This window comes from Staurois parvus, unplaced genomic scaffold, assembly GCF_062004578.1.
Source record: "Staurois parvus isolate SC_StPar_1 unplaced genomic scaffold, SC_StPar_1.0 ptg000191l, whole genome shotgun sequence".
In the NCBI taxonomy this organism is placed as follows: Eukaryota; Metazoa; Chordata; class Amphibia; order Anura; family Ranidae; genus Staurois; species Staurois parvus.
The window spans coordinates 7825086-7842828 of record NW_028317987.1 but is presented as its reverse complement, the minus strand read 5'-3'; the positions used below and the strand labels follow the sequence as shown (position 1 = coordinate 7842828).

Genomic DNA, 17743 nt, shown 5'->3' with positions numbered 1-17743 from the left:
TAGTGTTCATGACCCACCTGTGCTGATCTCTGTAGGAGTGTCCTCCTCTATAAATGTCCCCGTTATTCCATCCTCCTCCATAGACTGCTGATCATCCCTCACATACGCCTCTTCTTCTTCTGCTTTCACCTCAAATTCTATATCGATTGGATCTCCACTCTAAATCAAGGAAATGAGAGAAAATATCATCTGTAAAATGTAAGGTCACATAAACAATCCACACATTGTCTCTACAAGTCCATGTTCTAGATGCTCCATCCCACCAACCTTGTAATAGTGAGGGATGGTGTGACCTTCCTGTGTGGAATCCCGGGAATACAGAGGACGGGGACATCTCTCTGGTGGGTTCCTGTAGCTGGATGACTCCACCATGGTATCCTGGTACAGATCTTTGTGTTCTTTTAGAAGCTCTGACTCCTCCATCCCCCCATCCTCATCCTCATCCTCTTTTATCTCTTCTTTAACCTCAACTTTAGGATCTCTCAGGTTTCCACTCTGAATATATAATAAAAATGCCATCAATGGTAACAATGCAGATAATGTACAGATCCTAATGATACTATCAGTGATTGGAGAATTTCCCAGAATTCCCGGCACCGCTCACCTCTCCTGTCAGCAGCTCCATCATCTTCTTGGTGACTTCTAGAATCTTCTGCATGTTGTGTCTCTCAGGGTTTAGGGAGTCACATGGAGGCACTGTGATGGTCATATGATCACCTGACTTCAGAAGAGGAAATCTCTGTATTGCGGAACTAATAGGAATATCATGTTAGACTCCCAGAATCCTCCTCACCTCTCCGGTCAGGTCTGTGTTTTATTAATAGAGATAAGAGTGATGTCATGTGACCTCCCAGAATCCTCCTCACCTCTCCGGTCAGGTCTGTGTTTTATTAATAGAGATGAGAGTGATGTCATGTGACCTCCCAGAATCCTCCTCACCTCTCCGGTCAGGTCTGTGTTTTATTAATAGAGATGAGAGTAATGTCATGTGACCTCCCAGAATCCTCCTCACCTCTCCGGTCAGGTCTGTGTTTTATTAATAGAGATGAGTGATGTCATGTGACCTCCCAGAATCCTCCCCACCTCTCCAGTCAGGTCTGTGTTTTATTAAGGGATACGAGTGATGTCATGTGAACTCCCAGAATCCTCCTCACCTCTCTGGTCAGGTCTGTGTTTTATTAATAGAGACAAGAGTGGTGTCATGTGACCTCCCAGAATCCTGCTCACCTCTCTGGTCAGGTCTGTGTTTTATTAATAGAGACAAGAGTGGTGTCATGTGACCTCCCAGAATCCTCCTCACCTCTCCGGTCAGGTCTGCGTTTTATTAATAGAGATAAGAGTGATGTCATGTGACCTCCCAGAATCCTCCTCACCTCTCCGGTCAGGTCTGTTTCATTAATAGAGACAAGGGTGAGTATGGGCAATTACCCATTAAAAGACATAAACACAATCTCCCATAGAGTAATACCTCTTTAATTGAGTAAAAAACAGATCCCGATTCACAAATTCTCACTCACATTTTTTGTTTTTTCTGTCACGTGGTATATATTTTTTTCCACTGTTTTTTTATGTCACTAGTTTTTTTATGTGCGTTTGTTTTTTTATTTGTGGGGGAGTGACTGCTCACATCCAATTAAGGATGTTTTTCCTTGACATCTGTGTGGTTCCTCCAGTCCTCAGTCTGTTAGTGACAGTGCTCATTATATAGTCCCATTTGGACAGGTTTTATGTTCTCACCTATTGGTTGAAATGATCTCTTATCTGATTATCACTGTTAGATCCATGAAGTGGATCACTTCACGTACACATCATTATTATTTCTGTATGTGTGAATACACTTCATGCTATTGATATCACATTAGATCCCCTAGTGGATCTGTATTCACTTTCATTGGATCCCTAGAGGATCCCGTCACTTCTACACATGTATTGGTTTCACTGTATATAATTCTATGATGATCACTCATTAGTATATGTTTGTATATTCAGTATTTCTATTCACTTATTATTTATATATTAGGTAGCGCTGCATCAATTTATTATGTTTTTGGTTATTTCCCTGTCATAAGGTATATGATAGATGGCAGCAGCTTCCTCTTATTAGGAGTTTTATGTCATCAGTATTGAGTTAGGAGTGCAGGAGGTTCACACCATTAAATTCTAGGAGCAGACCTCCTCCGTACTCCATACTGATGACCTAGAAGGGGCTATAAATGTGTCCCCTATAGATAATACCGGGGACTAAAGGTTGTCACCATTTCAGCACACACAACTTAAGGTTTGACATGTTGGATATCTATTTACTCGCTGCAACCTCGGCTTTTATATTTTTACACATAAATGGGTCATTTATTGCTTTTTTGTGCCCTGAAATCAGCTTAAGTGTATTTTTTACTGAAATTTGGAATTTCCTAGACTTTGTGATAATATTTTGTGACATAAAAAATTAGAACTGCCGCTATTTTATTCTCTAAAGTCTCTATTTTCACAAAATATTTTGGGGGTTTTATGTCATCTTTAGGGCTAAAATGATTTTTTAAATGTTTGCAAAAAGGGCTCTGGGAGTGAAAGGGAGAAAGGGTAAGAAGGACACTCCCCTTTCCTGAGGAGCAGCCAATCAGTTCTCATTACACTGCAAGGTCTCTCCCCTCCCTGCTAGTCCCCGGGTGCGGTGCTGGAGACAGGCGGGGGAGGGGAGGAGGAGATAAACAGTGCAATGTTACACATATTAAATGTTTTAGTCGCTATAAAGCCCCATTTATTTTTTAAACCCCCAGATATTCCTAAAAGAGCCTCAGATTTATATACATTTTCTGTTAAAAAGGAATGTTTCCTTCCTCCTGAGCAGCAATGTAAGGGGCTCTATGCTCCATACTCCTGACCCCGGCACTCCATCATTGTGTTGGCTGCATAGTGTAATGATTGCCCATTGGCTGCCTGTGTAGTGTCATCATTGCCCTTTGTAGGCCATGTATGGTCAGGATGGTCCTTGTCTTGTCTATTTATTGTCAGTGCTGTTTGTTTAGAGGACCATATTACTAGAATTTATCTCCACAATGAGGAGAATGTTCCGGCCCCGGAAGTGGGGGAATGTTCTGCCCCTGAAGGGGTTCATCTGGGTTCCCACACTATATATGTGTGTATCATCATCTGCTGGAGATAAAAGACGTCACAGTGACTATGGAGGAAGAGGACGGACATGACTATGGAGGAAGAGGACGGACATGACTATGGAGGAAGAGGACGGACGTGACTATGGAGGAAGAGGACGGACGTGACTATGGAGGAAGAGGACGGACGTGACTATGGAGGAAGAGGACGGACGTGACTATGGAGGAAGAGGACGGACGTGATGATGGAGGAAGAGGATGGATGTGACTATGGAGGAAGAGGACGGACGTGACTATGGAGAAAGAGGACGGACATGATGATGGAGGAAGAGGACGGATGTGACGGGGGTTAGTGGGTGTAAATAGGAAATAACATCTTGTTACCTCCTCTGCTGCCAAGTGCCGCAAAATGTCTGCTCTGCTTCCTCCCAACTCACCTCTCGGAATGGCCTGTCTGTACCTGACATCATTTCCTGTCTGTACCTGACATCACTTCCTGTCTGTATTCCATAGAGAAGTCCTGTCTGGGGAGAAATGAGATCACCATCTTGTGGAGTTCAGAGGAACTGCAGCCCGAGAAATGTCCCCTACTAACCATTCCTGCATTGTATCTACCTTACAGAGATACCAGGGAAGATCAAAAAGAACTAAAAAACAGTAAGAAACAATAAACCTAACTCTTATGCAACCAACTGTTTAAAAAAGATATTTTACTACAGATAGAAAAGACTTAAAGACACAGAACACAAGATAAAAACAAAGGTATACATAATAAAACAGAGACCTCCAAAACAGATGTTTTTGGGTAAAAAAATATGCAAAAATACATCCAAAAGCATAAAAATAAATATCAATCCACTCATAATGAAGATGTCAGACATAAATGACAAGGATGTAATGGTCACAGAGGAATGGTGGTGGAGATCTCTCACAGTAAGAACACTTCCTTGAATGGTTCTATAAATAAAGAATGAATCCTGGAGGGAATAAAGCTGTAAAGCAATAAATAATATATAAACTGGGCCATCCACTTCATCCATAAAGACATTGTGATTGAAGATCTTCTAGATCACATAGAAGGAGGACTCATCCATGATTTCATACATTTGTTTGGAAGGATAGAACAATCCTCAGAAGGGAACATGTAGGATGACAGGAAAGGCTCCTGACTGGTGAGATCCTCCAAACATAATGATGACATCCATGAACTGGAGCGAGCTCGTTGGGGTGATAAAGCCAATCTGGAAACACTGTGTAGACGTTCTCCAAGAACTCAGCACACTCCAGGTGTGGAGAAAGTCTCCAGGTGGGTTTAGCCTGTCATTTATCATAGGTAGACATGTCCACACATGGACTTCCACAGGGACCCCGAGACTACATATAGAACCTGTACAGTGTCCCCTGTAATGAACTGCTTCCCACCAGGCCTATAGCAGAATGACAGCTGAGCGGGATCTCTCCCATCCTGGGTGGACATCATATGAAGTCCTCCAAGTCTAGTGGCTCTGCTGTATCTTGATATGTCACCTGCTGTGTCCACCAGATGACAGATCATTGTACCAGGCCAGCCCAGTACCATGTGATTGCTATGACCAATCACAGTGATCACATGACAGTTGTACACAATGAATGGCTTTCATTCATAGCCATCCATTGTGTACAATTGTGATGATCTCTGTGATTTGTCACTGGCTCACTACCTCTACTGGAAATTTATTCCAAGCATCAACTACTCTTTCAGTAAAATAATATTTTCTGAGATTAGTTGTGAACTTTCTTCCAGTTAGTTGGAGGTCATGTCCTCGTGTTCTTCATTTTGGTTTCATATTGAAAATCCTGCCCTCCTGAACCTTCTTCACTCCCTTGTTGTATGTAAAGGTTTCAGTCATGTCTCCCCTTTCCCTTCTCTCCTCCAGACTGGACATGTTACGTTCCTGAAGTCTCTCCTGATATCACTATTTGTATTCCCCGTCTCTGGACTCGTTCTATCTTATCAATACCTTTATGTAAGTGAGGTCTCCAGAACTGGACACAGTATTCTACATGAGGTTGCTGGTGACCCCTCTAGTGATAGAAAGATCTATATAGAGGAATCGGGACCTCCTTCCTCCCGCCGCTGACCCTTCTAGTGATATAAAGATCTATATAGAGGAATCGGGACCCCCCTTCCTCCTGCCGGTGACCCCTCTAGTGATATAAAGATCTATATAGAGGAATCAGGACCTCCTTCTGTGACGAATGTGCGCCATAGAGGCATGGACGCTGTACATGACAGCCATCTTGTTAGGTCTCAGCCATGTTCCCTTCTGTCCTCCCCCCTCCTTTGTCCATGGAATGCATTGCTACAAGCTGAACGGAGGTCAACAGGATCTCTTATCCTAAATAAAACACAGATAGATCATCTCCAGGGCTGTAAACCTCGAATTAGTCTGGTTCCAGGGGGTCTGCTGGAAAATCACTTTCCTCTGCTGGATCATAAAACAATAACTCAGTCAGTCATGACCTGTTAGGCCATTAGGGCAGAGCGTGCCATAAAACGTACATTCCACAACAGTAATTTTTCATACAATTCATACACTTCAGCAGGAACTGGGCACATTAATATGAAGTATATATACAGATAGATCACTTTAATGTGAGTCACACAAGACCTTACATCACTATATTAGTACCTACAAGAGAGAAGAAGCAGTCTCTTCCCTCCTGGGTGACAAGGGTGCGCTATGTTTGGTATCTTTGTGTTTGGAATATAATTCTGAATATTAATCTGCCAGTTGCTAGGATGCTGCCTGTACCTATTGGAGGTTATTGACCTTAGTATGAAATTGGAAGGGATTTGGTCATAACCTTGGTTACCGCCTAACACCCCTCCCCAAACTGGATGATTGGTCATTTGTTCTCAGGAGACACCCCTTTGATATGATAGAAAAAGACTGACAGCCTGGAGAAGACAGCTCTCGTGTAACATCAATCAGGAACCATCTCAGAGACTTGAGAGCCAAGGCAATCCTTTTGTTCGGACAATTGGACTCTGCTAAACCAAGGATATTGCAAGTATTCTGCCTTCAGGACTCCTTTCTTTTATTTCTCTGCTGTTTTATTGTTCTTTATATCTTTGTTACATCTTTTTCTGTAAATATTTTAATTGCACCATTTTGTTGAGACGTAGAAAGGGAAATGGGTGCTAATAGGCTGCAGGAGATCCACTGAGACATAGAGAGGGAAATGGGCACTAAAAGGCTGCAGGAGATCCGCTGAGACATAGAAAGAGAAATGGGCACTAATAGTCTGCAGGAGATCTGCTGAGACATAGAAAGGAAAATGGGTGCCAATAGGCTGCAGGAGATCTGCTGAGACATAGAGAGGGAAATGGGTGCTAATAGGCTGCAGGAGATCTGCTGAGACATAGAGAGGGAAATGGGTGATAATAGGCTGCAGGGGATCTGCTGAGACAGTGAAATGTGTATGAAATGGATGGATGTGCAGACACTCCCAGAAGATGATGTCATTATGAGTGGATTGATATATATTTTTGCATTGTCCCCCCCAGAAGGATCAGGTTTGGCGGGATCGCTCTCATTAGCTATACATTTGTATTTTGTGTTCTGTGTTTGTAAGACTTTTCTATATGTAATAAGAGATGTTTGTTGAACAGTTGGTTACATAAGAGTTACATTTATTTCTTCTTCCTTTATTCAGTAATGTTTCATCTCCCGTAGTATCCCTGTAAGGTACATATTATACAGGAAGGGGGATTATGGGATGGATCTCGGGGCTGCAGTTCCTCTGAGCTCCACAAGGTGCTGATCTCACCTATACTCACACAGGAAGTCTCTATGGAATGCAGACAGGAAGTGATGTCAGTTGCAGACAGGAAGTGATGTCAGGTACAAACAGGAAGTGATGTCAGGCACAGACAGGAAGTTTCAGATGAGAGGTGAGGCAGGAGGAGGTATAGAGGAGACGTTGGTGGAAGTGGCAGCAGAGGAGGTAATAAGATGTTATTTCCTATTTACAACAAATGTATATAAATCTGAGGCTCTTTTAGGAATGTTGGGGCTTTAAAAAATGAAAGGGGCTTTATAGCAACTTAAATGTGTAATATGTGTAACATTGTGCTGTTTATCTCCTCCTCCCCTCCCCCGCCTGTCTCCAGCACCGCACCCGGGGACTAGCAGGGAGGGGAGAGACCTTGCAGTGTAATGAGAACCGATTGGCTGCTCCTCAGGAAAGGGGAGTGTCCTGCTTATCCTTTCACTCCCAGAGCCGTTTTTGCATTTTTTTGCACACGTTTAAAAAATAATTTTGGGCCTAAAGATGACGCAAAACCCCCAAAATATCGATTTTCTGAAAGTAGAGACTTTAGAGAATAAAATAGCGGCAGTTCCAATATTTTATGTCACAAAATATTATCACAAAGTCTAGGAAATGCAAAATTTCATTAAAAAATACACTTAAGCTGATTTCAGGGCACAAAAAAGCAATAAATGACCCATTTATGTGTAAAAATATAAAAGCCGAGGTTGCAGCGAGTAAATAGATATCCAACATGTCAAACCTTAAGTTGTGTGTGCTGAAATGGTGACAACCTTTAGTCCCCGTTATTATCTATAGGGGACACATTTATAGCCCCTTCTAGGTCATCAGTATAGAGTACGGAGGAGGTCTGCTCCTAGAATTATCCTCTCATTCTGGTGTGACCGGCGATATGTAACGTGTATCACAATCAATGTTATCACGTGTAGGCGCTCCAGCGTGTGCTCTTACATTTGGGCGTGCATATATGTGGGGGTGGGGGGGGGCCTCAAAATTTTTTAAGGGGAGGAGTTATGTACTTGGGTGTAACTTTAATTCTTTACAATTAAAAAAAAGCATTTTTGCTTAAGGGGACAAAATCCTCTATGAGATGACTTTTGATGACAGGTTCTCTTTATTGAGACATCCAAGGTCTAAAAGACCCCCAATGTCTCCCCTGTACTCCATTGGATGTAATGTAGTGCACATCGCACCGCATTACATTCTTTGCTGGCCTCGATGGTCGGGAAATCTGTCATAAAGTCACTTCTGGGTCAGGACAAGAAGGGAGTGAACATGTCCGCTCTCCTCCATCCCCTCTACCCTCCGACACCCGCTGACCCGGGCCCACAGATGGGCAAGCAGAGCCGGGGAAGCATAGTAGGTACAGGAGAGGATCACACACACGGGGTGGCAGAGGCTGGCACCTGAAAGGAGAGCCCTGCGGCTTGCCCTCAGCAGGGATAAAGATTAAATACAATACTTGCCCGGCCCCCAGAACTACATGTCCCGGGCGTCGGGTGATGTAAAGTGACCATCCCTGCATGATGAGCCGACATTGACCTCACAGCACTGCCTCAGAGCAAACTAGTCAAAAGAAGGATCAGATTTATCATTCCTTGTCTGCAGATCTAAAACTCATCAAAACCAGTTCAGAGACCAAACAAACCCAACAGAGAAAAGGGGCCCCGGACCTCAAAATTGTAGTAAACACTAAACAGTCCAAACAAAATGTCTTCCCATGGGGGGAGTAGTTCTTCAATGTCCAGCAACCCTCCTATTCCCCCCTCACATCCACATCCTATTATTGTGTGACCAATACCATCCAAATCATTCTTACTTTCATTTCCCAAAGTTATCCGTCTACAAGGAGACCTGTATAGATCACATGATGGCACCAATGAGGATGGAGGAGGACCGGAGTCACATGACTGAGAAGATACTAAACCTCACCCTGGAGACCATCTACCTGCTGACCGGAGAGGTGAGGAGGATTCTGGGAGGTCACATGACATCACTCTTATCTCTATTAATAAAACACAGACCTGACCGTAGAGGTGAGGAGGATTCTGGGAGGTCACATGACATCACTCTTATCTTTATTAATAAAACACAGACCTGACCGGAGAGGTGAGGAGGATTCTGGGAGGTCAAATGATATCACTTCTATCTCTATTAATAAAACACAGACCTGACAGGAGAGATGAGGATTCTGGGAGGTCACATGACATCACTTTGATCTGTATTAAAAAAAACAGACCTGACCGGAGAGGTGAGGAGGATTCTGGGAGGTCACATGACATCACTCTTATCTCTATTAATAAAACACAGACCTGACCAGAGAGGTGAGGAGGATTCTGGGAGGTCACATGACATCACTCTTGTCTATTCTGGTCAATAGACCATTTTATTTTTGCACACATTTAGATGATGTCAGGTGGTTGATATTGTTTTATTTGTCTCCTGATCTGTAGGATTATGTTGTAAAGAAGAAGTCTAGTGGGGAGCCAATCTCAGGACGATGGAGCAGAACCCGGAGCCTCACCATGGTGCTTCCATCTCATTCTCTGATACCTGAGAGGGAGAAAGAGCAGAAGATTCTGGAACTGACCACCATGATGGTCCATCAGCTGACAGGAGAGGTGAGCGGTGCCGGGAATTCTGGGACATTCTCCAGTAACAGACAAGGGATGTGTCTGGATGGTGACTGTATCATTGTGTGTGTCAGGTTCCTATAAGGTGTCAGGGTGTCACTGTCTATTTCTCCATGGAGGAGTGGGAGTATTTAGAAGGACACAAGGACCTCTACAAGGACGTCATGATGGACAATCAGCAGACTTTGGGTTTTGTGAAGATTGTAAGGAAGGAATTTCCCCGGAATGAGACGATATTGAAGCTCACCCTGGAGATCCTCAGCCTGCTGACTGGAGAGGTGAGTGTAATGAAGGGGTTAAATCTGACTCGGCTGTACACTGGGAGGGATTCAGAGTCACTTGAAGTCTTCTGATGTTCTGTAATCAATAACGACATCCACACAAGTACTATGAATACATAAAGTGTCCGGACTCTATGAGATTTGGTTATAGCACAAGATGGCGGCATTGGTTATAGAAGAGAACAATCTCAGCTTTAGTCCAATCAGAGAGACCCATGATTACCAGCATGCCACGCCCACTGACCACTAAATCCATGGGTGACATTTCCTGGTGGGTCAGTGAGCCTTACTAGTAAACCATTAGTGACTCTATTATATGACTTCTAGAAGGAGCTATAAATCTGACCCCATTGTCATCATATCATTGGATGGAGATGTCTGTCCTTTGCTGAGTCGGCACATTGTGGCCAATCCCTGGAGAATAAATCTAGAGCTGACCATAGAAGTGAGGGATTATGGGAGAGTGAGATTTATCTTTGTATCACACAGAACTGTACAGGAGTCATGAAGAAATCTACCGACAATGACACCAGAAGGAGATCTCATCGTATGACCACAAGATCCTCGAGAATCCAGAATCCCATCACCATCCCCCCTCCTCCATCCCTGATCCCTACAAGACAGAAGACACAGAAGATTCTAGAAGTCACCAAGAAGATGATGGAGCTGCTGACAGGAGAGGTGAGCGGTGCCGGGAATTCTGGGACATTCTCCAGTAACAGACAAGGGATGTGTCTGGATGGTGACTGTATCATTGTGTGTGTCAGGTTCCTATAAGGTGTCAGGGTGTCACTGTCTATTTCTCCATGGAGGAGTGGGAGTATTTAGAAGGACACAAGGATCTCTACAAGGACGTCATGATGGACAATCAGCCGCCCCTCACATCACCGGGTAAGAGGAGACTTTATTGTAAAGGAGAGAGCAGTACGGAGGATCCACCTAGATCCCCCATCATCTGATAAACACATAGAAACAATGGATTCAGTCAGTGTGTGTGTTTCCTACAGATGGATCCAGTCATGGGAACCCACCAGAGAGATGTCCCCGTCCTCTGTATTCCCGGGATTCCACACAGGAAGGTCACACCATCCCTCACCATTGCAAGGTTGGTGGGATGGAGCATCTAGAACATGGACTTGTGGAGATGATATGTGGAAGTGTATGTGACCTTAAATTTTACAGATGATATTTTCTCTCATTTCCTTGATTTAGAGTGGAGATCCAATCGATATAGAATTTGAGGTGAAAGCAGAAGAAGAAGAGGCGTATGTGAGGGATGATCAGCAGTCTATGGAGGAGGATGGAATAACGGGGACATTTATAGAGGAGGACACTCCTACAGAGATCAGCACAGGTGGGTCATGAACACTAAATCCATTCCTCCACCCATACTGCTCACTGATTGGTCCAGAGTAGGGCGGGGACTGGGTGATATCAGCCTGTAATCCCCTGGTCACTTTCCTGAGCTGTGTTCCCCGTCCTGTATTCCTGGATTTCTCTCGGATAATCTTCCTTCTCTGTGCTGCAGACACAATTTATGTCTCTAGACTGGATTTATGGAGGTTCTGGGGTTCAGCTGGCAGCAAAATGTTGATTTTTCCTATAAGCATTGCATAATGTAGGCACCCAGGACATGTGACTGGGGTCTCCTGCCTTGTGCCTGACTCCTCCAGGGGACCTTCTCTGTTATCTGCTGGCTGTGCCGGGTGGAGGGATATGTCTGTAGTGTCTCAGACCCAAGTCACTGAGTGCAGTCTCAGGAGATGGGAGGCAGCGGTGTGGGACCTACATAGTTACATAGTTAGTCTGGCTGAAAACAGACATTCCATCTAGTTGTACCAATAAAAATAAAAGTTATAATCCGACACCCACAGCTGATCCACCAGAAAGCAAAAACCCAGAAAAGCGCGATCCGATCTCCTCCTGCAGGGGAAACAATCCTTCCTGACCCCCCGAGAGGCAATCGGATATCCCCTGGATCAACGTTCCCTATAAATGTTATATCCAGTTATATTCTGTGTATCCAAGAAAGAATCCAGGACTTTCCTACAGCAATCCCCCCTTATGTATTATACATGGAGATCATATCCCCCTTATGTATTATACATGGTGATCATATCCCCCCTTATGTATTATACATGGAGATCATATCCCCCTTATGTATTATACATGGAGATCATATCCCCCTTATGTATTATACATGGAGATCATATCCCCCTTATGTATTATACATGGAGATCATATCCCCCTTATGTATTATACATGGAGATCATATCCCCCCTTATGTATTATACATGGAGATCTTATCCCCCCTTATGTATTATACATGGAGATCATATCCCCCCTTATGTATTATACATGGAGATCATATCCCCCTTATGTATTATACATGGAGATCATATCCCCCCTTATGTATTATACATGGAGATCATATCCCCCCCTTATGTATTATACATGGAGATCATATCCCCCCTTATGTATTATACATGGAGATCTTATCCCCCCTTATGTATTATACATGGAGATCATATCCCCCCTTATGTATTATACATGGAGATCATATCCCCCCCTTATGTATTATACATGGAGATCATATCCCCCCTTATGTATTATACATGGAGATCATATCCCCCCTTATGTAGTATACATGGAGATCATATTCCCCCCCCCTTATATACTATACATGGAGATCATATCCCTCTTATGTATTATACATGGAGATCATATCCCCCCTTATGTATTATACATGGAGATCATATCCCCCCTTATGTATTATACATGGAGGTCATATCCCCTTTATGTATTATACATGGAGATCATATCCCCCCCTTATGTATTATACATGGAGATCATATCCCCCCCCTTATGTATTATACATGGAGATCATATCCCCCCTTATGTAGTATACATGGAGATCATATTCCCCCCCTTATATACTATACATGGAGATCATATCCCCCTTATGTATTATACATGGAGATCATATCCCCCCTTATGTATTATACACGGAGATCATATCCCCCCTTATGTATTATACACGGAGATCATATCCCCCCTTATGTATTATACATGGAGATCATATCCCCCCTTATGTATTATACATGGTGATCATATCCCCCCTTATGCATTATACATGGAGATCATATCCCCCCCTTATGTATTATACATGGAGATCATATCCCCCCCTTATGTATTATACATGGAGATCATATCCCCCCCTTATGTATTATACATGGTGATCATATCCCCCTTATGTATTATACATGGAGATCATATCCCCCCCTTATGTATTATACATGGAGATCATATCCCCCCCCTTATGTATTATACATGGAGATCATATCCCCCCCTTATGTATTATACATGGAGATCATATTCCCCCTTATGTATTATACATGGAGATCATATCCCCCCCTTATGTATTATACATGGAGATCATATCCCCCCTTATGTATTATACATGGAGATCATATCCCCCCTTATGTATTATACACGGAGATCATATCCCCCCTTATGTATTATACACGGAGATCATATCCCCCCTTATGTATTATACATGGAGATCATATCCCTCTTATGTATTATACATGGAGATCATATCCCCCCTTATGTATTATATTAATGTTCCCCCCATTTCCTCCCAGCTGGACATTTTATATCGGATGATGTGATTGGAGCACAGACTTTTACATGGTGATAATAATGTGATAACATCCTCCAACTTTGGACCCTTAAACAGAAAGTGATAATGAGGGAGGAGTCAATACCCCAATGATGGTGGTCTTCAGGATCAGTCCAGTCTTCATCTTGGTTGTTCTCCCCCCATCCTCACTCTCTGACCTCTGGTGGGGCTCAGCCCCGCTGTTCTTCATGACTAAATCATGGACTAAATAAGGAAGTGCAGTACTTCTGGTGTTGGGAAGATGGCGATGAGTGATAGAGGGGGTGGGGACCCTCGTCCTATAATCCCCTCATCACTGTCCCTCCTATAAAAGACAGTTCTGGTTGTTTCCTCACTCTCTGACTAAGGTCCATGAATAAAGAAATGACCTGGTAGGAGATTAGAGGAGCCATTTCCTAGTTCCCTTGAGGGTGGAATTGTAAGCTCCTCAGAGACCAAGCTGCCTGATGTGGGCGGAGTCCTGGTTTGGGGGAACCAATCGGCTCCTGTCTAGTAATCCTCTTTGTCTTTGTATTTTAGTCCATGGCCGGGAGATGAGGAAAACCTCCGAGGATTGTCTCACTTTGTCTCCAGACTGGAAAGTAGAAGATGAGGACATCACACAGTATAGTCCAGGAGAAAACCCGGCTCCCTCCAATGTCCATCCGGCACCACCCAGTGTAGATGGACCATCAGATTCCTCATATCCTGAGGAACCTCAGACTGTGCGGGACCGGGCCGGCCTTCCAACAGGGAAGAGCTTCTCCTGTACTGAGTGTGGGAAGAGGTTCCTTTATAAATCTGGTCTTAATAGGCATAAAATAACTCACACAGGGGAGAAGCCATATTCCTGCCCTGAGTGCGGGAAATGTTTTTCACTGAAGTCCAATCTTTACAGACATCAGAGATCTCACACAGGGGAGAAGCCGTATTCCTGTCCTGAGTGTGGGAAATGTTTTTCATTGAAGTCCAATCTTTACACACATCAGAGATCTCACACGGGGGAGAAGCTATTTTTCTGTTCTGAGTGTGGGAAGGGTTTCCGGCATAAATCAGAGCTTAATGTGCATGAAAGATCTCACAGGGGGGAGAAGCCGTATTCCTGTTCTGAGTGCGGGAAATGTTTTTCAGTGAAGTCCAAACTTCATAGTCATCAGAGATCTCATACGGGGGAGAAGCCGTATTCCTGTCCTGTGTGTGGGAAATGTTTTTCAGTGAAGTTCAATCTTTACACACATCAAAGATCCCACACGGGGGAGAAGCCGTATTCCTGTCCTGAGTGTGGGAAGGGTTTTTGGCATAAATCAGAGCTTAAGGTGCATGAAAGATCTCACACAGGGGAGAAGCCCTATTCCTGTCCTGAGTGCGGGAAATGTTTTTCAGTGAAGTCCAATCTTTACACACATCAACGATCTCACACGGGGGAGAAGCCACATTCCTGTTCTGAGTGTGGGAAGGGTTTCTGGCATAAATCAGAGCTTAAGGTGCATGAAAGATCTCACACGGGGGAGAAGCCGTATTCTTGTCCTGAGTGTGGGAAATGTTTTTCAGTGAAGTCCAGTCTTTGCAGACATCAGAGATCTCACACGGGGGAGAAGTTATTTTTCTGTTCTGAGTGTGGGAAATGTTTTTTAGAGAAGTACAAACTCCATAATCATCAGAGATCTCACACGGGGGAGAAGCCGTATTCCTGTCCTGAGTGCAGGAAATGTTTTTCACAGATATCCAATCTTCACACACATCAGAGATCACACACAGTGGAGAAGCCATATTCCTGTCCTGAGTGTGGGAAATGTTTTGTGCGGCAGTTCCTTCTTCATAAACATGAGAGATCTCACAAGGGGGAGAAGCTCTATTCTTGTCCTGAGTGCGGGCAATGTTTTTCAATGAAGTCCCGTCTTCACACACATCAGAGATCTCACACGGGGGAGAAGCCATATTCCTGTCCTGTGTGCGGAAAATGTTTTTCACAGAACAGATATCTTTACAAACATAAGAGATGTCACACAGGGGAGAAGCCATATTCTTGTTCTGAGTGTGGGAAATGTTTTTCACAGAACTCCAATCTTTACAGACATCAGAGATCTCACACGAGGGAGAAGCCACTCTGCTGTCCTGAGTGAGGGAAATGTTCCTCTCTGAAGTCCTGTCTTCCTGTACATCAGGGGTCCCACACAACCCTGGAGGTGTATTAGTGCTTTAAGTTCTATAGGCCAACATTTTTTTAATGTTATTAATAAAGCATGTATCCATTTTAATAGGTCAGAGTTTCTAAACATGCATTTGTGTGGGTCACCTTCTCTCATGCAGACTCCACCTCTGCAACATCGCCAAAATCCGCACGTTCCTAACTCCAGAAACCACTAAACAGCTCATCCACTCCCTCATCATATCACGACTCGACCACTGCAACTCCCCCCTCACTGGCCTGCCTCACCACAGGCTATCCCCACTTCAGTCCATCCTGAATACAGCTGCCAGACTCATCCACCTTTCCAACCGCTCTGTCTCCGCCACCCCCCTCTGCCAATCCCTCCACTGGCTTCCGATTGCGCAACGGATCAAATTCAAAATCCTAACACTGACGTACAAAGCCGTCCACCATACTGCCCCGAACTACATCACTGACCTAATATCCAAGTACCGCCCAACACGCACACTCCGCTCCTCACAAGACCTCCTTCTCTCTAGTTCCCTGGTCTCCTCCCATGCCTGCCTCCAGGACTTCTCCAGGGTGTCACCCATCCTCCTGAACTCCCTGCCCCAACCCATCAGATTATCACCTACTCTCCTCTCCTTTAGGCGCACCCTGAAAACCCATCTCTTCAGGGAAGCCTACCCCACCCCCTGCTAACTTGCCGACCTCCTCCACTCTTCCTACCACTCCATCCCCCACAGCTATCTCCTCCTGTGCCACCATCCCCTCCCTCCTACATTGTAAGCTCGAAAGAGCAGGGCCCTCGATCCCCTCATGTTTTGCATTGTATTGGTATTGTTCTGTCACATGTTCTGTCTCCCTTTGTAATGTACAGCACTGAGTGAACTATTGGCGCTTTATAAATACTGTATAATAATAATAATAAGTGTGGGAAATGTCTTCTAGATGAATGTTGCTGGACATCCCAGCTCTCATGTGGGGAAGAAGCACACCCTGATATACACCTCAGATATACTCCATGGCTGATCTTCATCATGGAAGAAACAGTCCATAAGGAGATCAGAGGTCCCCAAAGACATGGATGAAGTGTGGGACCGGGTCGGCCATTGATGGCAGGAGAAGTTTTCAATGTATTTTCCATGAATGGAAGACATTCCAGCAGCTCAGATGTGATCCTAATAACATTGGTTCCCCCATTCACACAGGAGGAATGGACATGAACTCTCACTGAGGGAATTGCTATACAAACATTCTATGAATAGACCCCCAAATGTCAGGAGACGTTTCTATAAAGACGGGAAGTATGGAGCAGAGAAATGAAGAGACCTCCCAGCAATGTTATTACCAGGCTGCAGCTAGGGGGAGCTCTAATGTCACCCCAGCAGAGGGATCCCATCTAGCCCACATTAACCCTCTCACTGCCAGAGCTGTTTCTGCATGATTTTGCACACATGGGAAAATGCAGATTTTGGTCCTGAAGATGAGATAAACCCCCAAACATCTATTCTGTGACATCAGAGGCCCTGGAGAATAAAATGGTGGTGATTGTTAAGGTGTTCCCCGTACACAGATTCCCCTTCATATCCGCCTTTATTTCCTCCTTTCCCCCATTTTCTATGTTGGGATCTTTTCTACAATACTTTGTTATAATAATGGAACACGTTGTGTATTGTATTGTACACCAATAATAATGACTCCGCCCCCACATTCCAGACAAGGGATCTTCTTGACCAATCAGATTTCTTCCTTTGTTATTTCCCGATTCTATGATTACAATCTTGTTAAAAATATAATTACAATAAAAAGTTTATTGAATGAAAAAACAAAATTGTGTTGTGAGTGACAAACGTCTTCATCATAAATTGTTCATAGATGACACATTGAGAGCCTTCCCAGGTCATCAGCCTAGAGTGCAGTGGTCAGGAGTATGTCCTATACAGCCCTGTGTATAGAGTGCAGTGGTCAGGAACATGTCATATACAGCCCTGTGTATAGAGTGCAGTGGTCAGGAGTATGTCATATACAGCCCTGTGTATAGAGTGCAGTGGTCAGGAGTATGTCATATACAGCCCTGTGTATAGAGT

At 44.0% G+C, this 17743-nt stretch overlaps 1 protein-coding gene across 1 annotated transcript in view; it reads left to right on the top strand.

Moving 5' to 3' along the window:
* The window catches only part of LOC149461959 (uncharacterized), a 74920-nt gene extending 57441 nt beyond the window's left edge, over positions 1-17479 (top strand). Inside the window, exon 6 of the mRNA XM_089677709.1 lies at positions 14278-17479. Coding sequence (XP_089533835.1) covers positions 14278-15624 — 1347 coding nt within the window. The 3' untranslated portion in view covers positions 15625-17479. The remainder of the gene's footprint in view (positions 1-14277) is intronic.
* Positions 17480-17743: the final 264 nt, after the last annotated feature.